This window comes from Lynx canadensis, chromosome B4 (genome assembly GCF_007474595.2).
Source record: "Lynx canadensis isolate LIC74 chromosome B4, mLynCan4.pri.v2, whole genome shotgun sequence".
Taxonomy (NCBI): domain Eukaryota; kingdom Metazoa; phylum Chordata; class Mammalia; order Carnivora; family Felidae; genus Lynx; species Lynx canadensis.
In genome coordinates, this window is record NC_044309.1 from 80,337,559 (window position 1) to 80,348,954 (window position 11,396).

The window sequence follows — 11,396 nt, forward strand, 5'->3', positions numbered from 1 at the left end:
GGGAGGGGCAGAGAGAGAGAAGGAGACACAGAATCCAAAGCAGGCTCCAGGCTCTGAGCTGTCAGCACAAAGCCCAATGCGGGGCTCAAACTCACGGACCGCAAGATCATGACCTAAGCCAAAGTCGGACGTTTAACTGACTGAGCCACCCAGGTGCCTCTAAAAACATTTTTTTTTTAAAAAATTTTTTTTTTCAACGTTTATTTATTTTTGGGACAGAGAGAGACGGAGCATGAACGGGGGAGGGGCAGAGAGAGAGGGAGACACAGAATCGGAAACAGGCTCCAGGCTCCGAGCCATCAGCCCAGAGCCCGACGTGGGGCTCGAACTCACGGACCGCGAGATCGTGACCTGGTTGAAGTCGGACGCTTAACCGACTGCGCCACCCAGGCGCCCCGAAAAACATTTTTTTTAGAACAAACTATCAGAAAGAGATATTAAGAAAACAGCTCCATTTATAATAGCATCAAAAAGAATAAAAATAGTTAGTAATACATTTAACAAGGTGGTAAAAGATGTTTACAGTGAAACTCTAGGAGATACGTTATCAATATAATGCAACAGTATTCAGCCACCACAAAGAAGGAAATCCTGCCATTTATATCAGTGTGGCTAGAACTTGAGGGCATTAGGCTAATTGAAATAAGTCAAACAGAGAAGGGTACATTGTGTATTCACTCACTTATGTAGGATCTAGGAAAACCTGAATTTGTAGAGACAGAGTAGATTGGTGGTTGCCAGGAGCTGGGAAGTGGGGGAAATGAGTGACAGAGGACAAAGGGTATGAAGTTCTGGTGATAACATGAAAGTCAGGAGCGTGAAGAGAGGACGCGTTTGGGGATGGGGGTGGGGGTGTGTATTACTTTCCTAGGGCTTCCATAATAAAGTCAAATGGATGACTTTGAACGACAAATTTATTGTAGGGCCATACTCTCTCTGAAACTGGTAGGGGAGAATCCTTTCTTGCCTCTTCTAGCTTCCGGTGTTTGCCGGCAATTCTTGGCGTTCCTGGTCTTACCAATGCATCACTGCAGTCCCTGACTCCATGTCGCATGGTCATCTACCCTTGATGTGTCTTCACATCATAGGTGACTCTATGTCCAACTTTCTCTCTTCTTACAAGGACAGTAGTCATATCGGATTATGGGCCCACCATAGTCCAGTATGACCTTCGCTAATTTATATCCGCAATGATTCAATTTCCAAATAAGGTCACCTTCGGAGGGACCAGGGGTTAAAACTTCCACAAATCTTTTTGGGGGACACAACTGAACACATAAAAGGGTGGCAGTCTACTTGAGTGTGAAGTGCCCTATTTACCCAGTGTTGATTGTAACTGGCGCTCAGGGGGGGCCTGCTACTGGAGGTCTCTCTGTGCTTCGTAGGCAGTGCTCTCAGAAATGGAGAATGTGTCGTCATGGTGGGAGGAGGGAGGAAGGAGATGAATTTCTTCACCCCATTTAAAACAGGGCCTATGTCGGGGTGCCTGGGTGGCTCAGTCAGTTAAGCATCTGAGTTCGGCTCAGGTCATGATCTCATGGTTTGTGAGTTCAAGCCCCACATAGGACTCTGTGCTGACAGTGTGGAGCCTTCCTGGGATTCGCTCTCTCCCTCCCTCTCTCTCTGCCCCTGCCCCCCTCTCAAAATAAATAAATACATAAAAAATAAATAAAACAGGGTCTAGGTCGAATGCTGTCACTCCCAGGATAGAGGGGGTGGGTGTTAGGTGGGGTGGAGGAAGGACCATCTAGAATCAAGGACTCTGGGAGGGTTAGAAAGCACACCTGCCGCACACCAGGCTTGGGAAGAGGGTTGGCAGGAGAGCGTTGTCCTGTCTTCCTCCACAGTCATGAATATTCTTCCCCTGCTCACCTGTGTGCAGAGTGTGAAGCGCGATCCCAGACTGTGGTGGAGGGAAACGGGGTACGCTAATCACATGGATTGTTGCAGTGGGTTAATAGGCCTTTTAGTCAAGTGCCAGCTCTCACTGCAGCGGCTCATTATTTTACAGATCTGGTCTAATTAGCCATTGCCCTTCACTTGGGCCCAGTGTAGAAAGGGTGAATGGAAGGCAGGAGGGATGCATTTTTAATAAGGGCACCAGAAAATGGCTTTAATAGAGCAACTCGGGCTTTGACTATTTTCAGGATGACAAATCCTGGTTCTTTGGAGGTTGATTTAATTTTTGGAAATGCTCAAATGTCATGAGGCACTCTATGTGAGCAATTAGACCAGAATTGGAGAGGCATTTGCACTAGAAGGAGGCCCAGCACGTGTGGCTGGTGGCTCAGTGCAAATGAAAGGGTTTGTTAGGGGTTGTGTCCTCAAGGAAGGCTTGACAGGCCCAAGGGCCTGGGTCAGGACACCCAGGGTCTCTTGGCGTTCCAGCGGATGGCTTTGCTCCCCACCTCCTCCCGGGCCCGCCCCACAGAGCACAGGCACACAGCATGTTGGATGCTTCAGTTTAATCGTTCTGGGCTGCAAGCATGTTTAAGGCTTTGAGTCCAGGGGCCCCGTTCTTTTCAAATTCTTAGACTCAACTTAGAGCAAAGGAACTGGAAGCGAGTTTCTTCAGTTTTTCTGCTAATTCAACTCCACCTAGAAGAAAGCAGAGGTGAGAATGAGGCTCACAGGCCCCAGGCCCCAGCTCCACCCTGTCCATCCTCCTCAACTCCCTCTTCTGCTTTGCAACCTCACCCAGCCCCTGGACAGCTTTGCGTGGGAGTCAGAGGGATGGAAGGTAGATTCGCCAGAGCCTCAGGGACCCGCCCGCTCCTTCCCCATCTGGGCAGGCTCCGCAGTGGGAAGGCTGGCGCTGAGACCCAGGGGCAATCTGGCATCAGGCAACCCTGTGGTTTGAGTGTGTGTGAGAAACTGGGGACATTTGAAGACAACAGGAGGGAAGATTCAGTGGGGAGGGGCTGTGGCAGTTCCAGGTCTCTGGGCAAGGGGGTCCTGACCCACCTCCTGCCCCTGGATGATGAGTGGTGAGTATTCCTGTTCCCACAAGGCTCTGCCTTGGGATATACTCACGTTCATGAAGTTTTCCTTCACGCAGTTTTTTTCTTGCTTCTTGAAAGCCATGTTCTGCTACCAAGCTACCTTTGCTCACCAGGAATTCTAATTTTGGAGCAGAAGAATCACATTAGCAGAAAAGTCCCATCATTTCGAGAAAACTCCCCCTTCCCCCTCCTGCCCCTCACCAGACATTGTTCCTATACAAATCCCTAAAGTGAAGAAGTTTTGCTGAGGGGCCCAGCTTCTTCTCTTAGGAAGGTGGGTGGGCCAGGAAAGAAACCATGGAGGGTGCAGGCTGCAAAATCTATCGCGGAAGCTGTGTGAGTGGGTACAGTGTGAGCCCCTACTTGCGACTTTACGGTCAGGGGAATGAGTATGTCTGCTTCTTCCTGGACTCGTCTCTGTGGGAGGAAGTGTCATGGAGGCCTGCCACCAGAGATTCCTCTGGGTTGTCATCTGGCGTAGAGACAGAGACTTACTCAGTGGGTTTAGTCCTTTACTTGTGGTGGCGCTGTTTGGCTCCTGGGATGTCTCTTGGGGTGAAACAGTTTCCGCTGGAGATGTAGTCACTTCAGGTTCAGCTGCAAACACGCCAATTTGTTGATTTTAGCAAAGTCAAATGGTTTTTAACTTTGGAACGAGTGGCAGAGCCCAGGATACCTAGTATGTGCTGGGGGCCAGGCTACGGAGATGATACGATTTCTACACACAAGTGCCTGTGAGGGACTGAACGTTTATGTCCCCCTCCAAATTCATATATTGAAATCCTACCCCTCGGTATGATGGTCTTAGGAGGTGGGGCCTATGATGTAATTAGGTCATGAGGGTGGAGCTCTTATGAATGGGATTAATGTCTTTATAAAAGAGACCCCAGGGCTCTTTCTGCCATGTGAGGATGTGGTGAAAACTCAGCAGTCTGTAATCTGGAAGAGGGTCCTTACTAGAACCTGATCATGCTGGCAGCTTGATCTTGGATTTCCAGCCTCCAGAATTGTGGGAAATAAATGTCTGTTGTTTAAGCCATCCAGTCTGTGGTGATTTGCTGTACAGCCCAGATGGACTAAGACAGTGCCTCTTGGATGGCAGGGTTGGAGGGCAGGGTTGCATGCTTCTAATGGGCAGGGTTGGGGAGGTATTTGGGCTAGGATATGGGGGGGAATCAAGGAGCTAGTCAGAGCGACGCTGGGTCTTGAAAGCAGGATTTTGGCAGGGAGGATATTCTAAAGGGGCTTCCTTGGGGGCAGGAAGTCAGTCAGTCAGCCAGAGTTCTGGGGAAGGTGTGTATAGGATAGGAATGGAGAATGCAAACAGGTTCAATTTAGTTGATGTGGGCTGTACATGAAAGAGAAGCATGGAAAACCAGGATGCAAATGGTGTCTGAAGCTGGATATCGGGCAACTTGCTAAGGAGTTGGGAGTTACAGGAAGTGTGTGTAGGTGAAGGTATCAATACCGCATGGGTATCATTTCCCTTATCACTCAACCTCATCTTTTTCTCCCTTTTATCCATAACAAACCCTTTCCCCATTCTTCCTACTGATCTTGCCTGCCTGGGTTGTCCCATTTCATCCTTAGCCTTGTTGCACCCCAATCCATGCTCCTCTTGTTACCACCAAGAGCAGGACCCACCCCCACCCCCCATTCCTCTTCCAGCCTCCACCCACATCCCTGGCTGTTAGACCCTCCCCTTGAGCACAGGGACAGGAGGGACAGAAGGACTCACTGGCCACAGTCCCCGGAGTAGCCTCGGTGGGATCAGAGGAGGCATCTTCTGCAGTGGAAGAAAGAGGTGACAGTAAGGACTGAACCTGACCCATCTGAGCCATCCTACCTCCCATTCTGTATCCTCAGCTCTAAGGAGAGTTCATGGACACAGGGAGACACGTTTCCCTATTGGTGAAATGTGCCCTTCTGCCTCATCAGTAGACCCACCAAGCACTCTGTCTGGTGTTTAACCCCTCCTACAGTTGTTTGAAGCAGGTTCTCCCAGGAGAAGTGTAATATGCTCTGAAAACTACCCTCCTCCAGATTGCCTCTGGCCTGTGAGGGTGCCGTGAGATTCGCGCCAGGGAATTGGCTGTGGTTGGAGGCGCTCAGGCTCCTCTGTGGCTGAGGGGGACAGTGCAGGGGCCATGGGGCCATGCATGAGTGATTTCTGGGATTGGACTCCAGCCCTCCTTGTCTCTGTTCTTTCAACACAATGTTTATGCAAAGTGCTCTGCTAAGTGGAGGGGGTTCAGTGCTGAAGAAGGTGGAAAGACCCTGCCCTGACCCAGCTTACATTCCATGACATAATTATTGAGTCACCGTGTGACGGTGCTAGAGGGGTAAGTGCGGAGTGGTGTGATAACAGCAAGCAAGGTCTAATTTTTCCTACATGTTCATGGAAGGCTTTTTTGAGGAATTGATATCTGAACTGAGATTTGACAGATGAGAAAGCATTGGCCAGGTGACATTCTGGATTGGCTGGAGGAAAGTGACAAGGAGAGGAAAAGAATTCCAGGCAGAAAGAAGAGCAAGAAGGAAGGCCCCAGTGTTCGAGGAGCAGCAGGGTTGTCCTGGCACGAATAGCGCTTTTCTTTCTTTTTTTTTTGCTCTTCTCAGGAAGAGGCATCCAGAGACACAAGGCCATGGGCAGGGTCCATTGCTTGGCAAATGGACCATGGGCTAGATTTCAGCCCCCTCCATCCCCTGCCTGGCACCCCTGTGCAGGGGACAACCTGCACCTCTATGTGGTGGCCCAGAAGGCCTGTAAGAAGGCCAGGGTGGCTGGAGCATAGTGGATAAAGGAAGGTGTGTGAGGGGATGGGCTGGAGAGCAGACAGCGCCAGGGGGTTCCTGGCTCCCTGACCAACGCGGGTAAAGAGCCTATGGGCAGAGAACTGGGGGCAGGAGTCACTTGCAGAAACAGGAGGAGCCAGGACAGCACTGGGAGAGAAAGAGAAAAATGAAGACCAGAGTTAAGGCTTCCCTGGACTGTCAGGGCTCTGGTGGGGTACAGGGGAAGGGCCATACTCACGGGCACAGACCAGGGCCCCAGCCAGAGCTGCCAGGAGGAGGAGAGCTGAGAATCTCATGCTGTCGAGTGAGAAGCAAGTATAACCACAGAATCCTCAGAGGGTCCAGGAATACCAGTGCAGATACTCCTGGGCCCTTTTAAGGATACCGAGGGCCAATGGGAATCAAGTTTGGAGGGGCGTGACTTCCGTGTCCTCCTCCCCTTCTTCTCCAGACTGTCACTTGCTAAGTCAACAAGGGATATCTGGGGCTGGCTAGTAGCTGGCATCCTTTCCCTACTGACTTCCAGCCATCCTCTTCCTCCCCCCTTCCTTCTCCTTCCTACTTGCCCTCTGGCTTCACATCCTTGGGATCTCATGGACCAGATGCAGAGGAAATTTTGTTTGGGGAGATTCTAGAATGTGTCTGTTGATGGTATTAATAGGACTGGCGTCTCCCCCAGGAGGAGGTTGGGTGTTTGTAAGATCATGTTGTCTACCTTTTGCCTCGATCTGTACAGGACTCCGTGCAGGGGCTTGAAGGTTTCCCCAGACTATGTGAGCTTCCTTCCCCAGGAGGCCACACTCAGAACATCTGGGGACTAAGTTCATGGTTCCTTTCTCCTCTTGAGGGGACGGGTTTGGAGGCATGAATGATTTCTCTGGAGTTGTCTCCTGCTCTTGAAGTTATTATCTAACCCCTAGGAGGAACTCCTAATCCTCAGATGGACCCCTGTCAACCTCTATCATCAGGCCCAACTGATGGGAGCCCCTGTTTCTCAGAGGATCTTCTGATTACAGGACAATGGTGGTTCACTGAAGTTGGAACTTGGTTCTTCCTTCAAGTGGGGAGCTGATCCATGGTGTGAACAACCCAGAGAAGCAGATAATTGTGTTTGACTAGGGATTTCTTCCTTCCTTGAGCTGGCATTCAAAAGGCCTGGATCTTGAGTTCTGGCTTTGGCATATACACAGGATGGTACATTGCTATATACTGAAGACCTTAGGGTTTTCATCTGTCGTCTGGGAGTTACAGCTGCTATGTACAAAATTGTGATGGAAATTAAGTGAGATAATACATGGCAAAGCATTTTTTCAACAATAAAATTCTATGCAGATGTGTGGGATACTTGTACTTGCAGAAGGCTCATCTTTCTGGGTAGGTTTGGTTCAGGCTGGTGCTGAATGCCAAATAGAATGGGGTGAAGGAGACACAGGAGACGGTTGAAGGGGTGGTGGGTGGAGAATAGGGTTCTGTATACAAGTTTGTGACTCTCATTTGCTTGGTGTTGGCTTTTGCCAGGCCCTGGGTGGTGCTGCAGCTTTCTGCCTCAAGGCTGTTCTGAAGATTGGTGTGGAGAGGGGGTATCAGGAAGTTTATAACATGAGGGTGCTTGGGTGCTTGGGTTCAGAGCATTAGTCTCCTCATAAGATAAAGGAAGAGAAAACTGATGGAGTGGGACATCACAGGCATGAGGGGTGGGTCCTTTGTGGCTATCCTTAATCTAGGTTTCACCCATCCTTAACCTGCAGGTAAGATGACAATGACATTCAGGAGGTTGATCTGCTCCAGTCATGTCGAGTAGGAACTGGGTTTAAAGCAACTGCTCACCCACTAACTCCCTGTGTGATTTGATACTTAAGATTTATCTGGCATTTAATGATGGCCAGTAGGTGAAGAAGAGGGGTGCATTGAATTAATGCAGGGACAAGACTTAGCATTAACTACCCATCTAAGGGTCCAGGCCTGGAAGCCTTGAAGATGGTGGTGGCTTTAACTTGATGGGGAGATCTTGAGGAGCAGGAGAGAGTTTTGACTGCATCAGTGCCCTGGTATGTGTGTGTGTATGTGGGTGCATGTGTTTGTGTCCATGTGTACGTTATAGTAGGAGAGGCTGTGCCTCTAGATCCCAACGGTCTCCATGAGCACATCAAAAAAACCAACAGGAGCAAACCATGATATTTGCACAAGTTTTTCTAAGAGGAAATTAGAACTTTGGCATCAACACTAGAGCTGTCACAGAGCAAGGTCTCTCCAAATGTCACTGCTCAGCCCTTTTCCTCTCCTAATTCTCCTCTTGGCTTCATGAATTAAAGAGGCAGGTATTGACATAAATGTGGGTGAGATGGAAGGTAGGGAACTTAGTTCCATAGAAAATTTTCAGTATTTTATAACAGGGCCCAGGAGAAATGTTACGCCAAATTATAGGGCCTGGGAAAGAATTGGATATGTATCTTGAAGAGAGATGCACCTCATGTATCTGGGTGAAGAGCTGTCTTCTGTGATGTCTTGTCTTCTAAGGTATCTGACCTCCATGATAACTCTGTCAGTTGCCAAGGTGTCTTTTCTTATTCGTTATTCTCCTGGTTATTCTCTATTCATAGTTCTTTGCTTCCTTCCCTGCTTCAGATCTGTTTTCTGACCATCTCTGCACTGGTCTGGAAGGATGACCTTTATGGGGTGCACCACCTGGGCTCTCTTGCCTTCTAGCTTCTAGTGGAGTTTGGCCAATGGGAGACACTAGTGGGAAGTCAGAATGGGAAGAGAGGTTAAGGCATTCGTTCTTCCTGTTCTCTCCCTGCTTTGGCAAGTGTGGCAGGTAGATACCTTGGTAGATAGACTTCTAAGATGGTGCCCAGCGATCCCCACTTCCTGGTATCTGTGCCGTTGTGTAATACCCATTCTGGATCTAGTGATTCACTTCTGACAAATGGGAAATGGAAAAAGTGATAGGATATCATTTCTGAGATTAGGTTATAAAAGACTATGACTTTTGTCCTGCTTGTATGTATAATCTCTCTCTCTTTCTGAGTCTTCTCAGCTTGCTTGCCCGGATGAGGAGAGCTTCCATAGCATGAGCTGCTCTGTGGAGAGGTCCAGGTGGCAAGGAACTGAGGGCTGCCTTAGTCTGCAGTTCAACAGTCCATGAGAAACTGAATCCTGCCAACAATCATGTGATTGAGTTTGGAAGTGGGTCCTTTTGTAGTTGAGTCTTGAGGTGACTGCAATTTTGATGATATCTTCATTGTACCTTGTCAGAGATTCTGAGCAGAGGACCCAGCTAGGCTACATCTGGACTCCTGGTTCACAGCAATTGTGAAGTAAGAAATGATGTTATTTGAAGTTGCTAGTTTTGGAATAATTTGTTATGAAGCCACCGATTATTAATACAGCGTGGAGTAACAGTGGCTGTGTTCCTCTATGACAATAGCTTGTCTGGTGACACTGGTTCCACAGCTCCATTTCCTAACTGGTGTCAGGGAATGCTATTTCCTCTCCCTTCAGTGTTAGGGATGGTAATGGCTTTCTGCTGCTGTGAGTCCTTACTCGTACCTCTGTAAATAAATTTTTTTTTCATTAAAACGTTTCTTAAAAAAACTTTCTGATCATGCCATAGGTTTTCTGCCAGGACCCTGAGTGATACGTTCCACCCTGTCTGACCCATGCTGAATGTCTCCTCCTTGTTCCCCTTCTCCTGTGTGTTAAACCCTGTCCTGGGGTTAGAGGGTTAGAAGACACTCTAAAGGAGAAAGTGACCCAGACTCTTGGGGTAGATAGTTCACATATTCAAGACACAGACTTAAGCTGTGTATATGAGGGGTATCTTACCCTGATTGCTGCAATTCACATGGCTGATCTTCTCTGCCAAGCTCTTATGGGCTGGCCCAAATTGCTACACTCCCCTAATGTCCTTGATCATTCATCTGTTCGTGGGGGAGGTGTTAAGACAAAGCAATGAGTAGAGTTATTTTAAAGACTCTTATTCTACTTATTTAACAAACATACAACATATAATATGTGCCAAGCAAGCACTGTTCTCAGAGCTTTATAAATTTTATCTCATTTAATCTGCATAACAACCCAATGAGATGGGTACTGTTAATACTCTCACTTTACATATGGGGGAACTAAAGTAAAGGTAGGTTAAAGGACTGGCCCATGATCACATAGCTAGTATGGGGCAGAGCTGGTTTTAGACATGGGCTTTCTGGCTCTAGAGTCTTTGCTATCAACCACAACTCTATGTTTGAATATGAAATCTATTTTATAGTAAACATTAGGCCTCTATAACACTGTTTCTCTAGTCTTAACTAATTAGTACCTGTAATAATCAGGGTCCTTTAGGGAAAATAGAGCTAATTGCGCGCGCGCATGCGCGCGCGCGCGCGCGCGTGCGTGCGTGTGTGTGTGTGTGTGTATTATTTTAAGGAACTGGCTCATATGATTATGGAGGCTGGAAAGTCCAAGATCTGTAGTTCATGTCTGAAGGCTACTGCTGGCAGAATTCCCTCTTGCTCAGGGGAGGTCAGTGTTTTGTTCTATCAGACCTTCACCTGATTACACGAGGGTCACCCATATTCTGAAGGGCAATCCACTGAACTCAAAGTCCACTGATTTAACTATTGATCTCACTCAAACTGCTCCCTCACAGAAACATCCATAATGATGTTTGACCACATAGCTGCTCACCGTGGCCCGGTCAAGATGATACATAAAATGAACCATTACAGTATCTTTCAACATTTTGATTTTGGAAGGTTTAGTGGACATCAAGTAGGGCCTAGAGGGAAAAATACATCCTCTGCAACTTTAGGAAGCTTTTTCCAGACCTTAATATGAAGGACCCTTTTTTCTGTTTCTGGTTTCACAGGTGATGTGGCGAGCTACAGGGAGCCACAGGGAGTCATAAAAACAAAGAGCCAGCCCTTCTGCCTATGGTCTAAGCCAAAAGAATTCTCATGGCTCCCATGTGATCCAGGGATTTGGAGTCAAAGGTCAGGGTTAAGGGTTGCAAATGTCAATGCGTCCAGGAGTCAGGCAGGTAACATAGATGAGCCAGGCAGGCCAGATATAAGGCAGACAACAGTGCAATGATGAATGAGAAGTGTCCCTCCACCTCAGGGTTAGGGAGTCAGAAGTGGTAGAACTGGAGCCAATTGGGGTGTGCCTGGGGCCTCTAAAGTGATCAGCTGCCCCTCCCTCAAGCTGATTGTTGCCAGACATTCAACTTCAAGAGAAACTGGAGATCTGGATTTCCATGTGAAGCCTCCTGATTTTATTTCCCCTCCTCCTCCTCCTCCTCCTCTTTCCCCTCCTCCTTCTCCTCCTCCTCCTTCTCCTTTTACATTTTCTGTAGTATTTTTACTTTTTATTTTGAAATAACTTCAGACTTACAGGGAATTTGCAAAAATAGTACCAAGAATCTTCGCATGCTCTTCCTAGGTCCACTGGGAACTGGAGTCCAGAAATGTTAACATTTAATCATGCTTGCTTTATCATTCTTTGTGTTTCCTTCTGTGTGTTTTCCTGAATTTTTGGAGAATTGGAGCTGAATGTTTAGTAGACATGACAGAAGACCCCTTCAGAACTGAGTGTTCAGTT

General features: G+C 47.9%; 1 protein-coding gene across 1 annotated transcript; it reads right to left on the reverse strand.

Annotated features, from left to right (window-relative positions):
• Nucleotides 1–2,536: 2,536 nt before the first annotated feature.
• LACRT (lacritin) lies at nucleotides 2,537–6,094 on the reverse strand. Its single transcript, XM_030321040.1, has 5 exons — nucleotides 6,037–6,094; nucleotides 4,741–4,788; nucleotides 3,498–3,599; nucleotides 3,034–3,120; nucleotides 2,537–2,598 (listed from the first exon to the last, which is right to left on the reverse strand). Exons 1-5 carry the CDS (start codon nucleotides 6,092–6,094, stop codon nucleotides 2,537–2,539), a joined length of 357 nt encoding a protein of 118 aa, XP_030176900.1.
• Nucleotides 6,095–11,396: the final 5,302 nt, after the last annotated feature.

Bases quoted from the DNA above. Each gene is read 5' to 3' on its own strand.
- LACRT (XM_030321040.1), bottom strand. From the start codon at position 6,094: ATGAGATTCTCAGCTCTCCTCCTCCTGGCAGCTCTGGCTGGGGCCCTG. The intron at 4,789-6,036 runs GTGAGTATGGCC...CTTCCACTGCAG, and splicing joins TGGGGCCCTGGTCTGTGCCC to AAGATGCCTCCTCTGATCCC. The intron at 2,599-3,033 runs GTGAGTATATCC...GCTTTCTTCTAG, and splicing joins TGAAGGAAAACTTCATGAAC to GTGGAGTTGAATTAGCAGAA.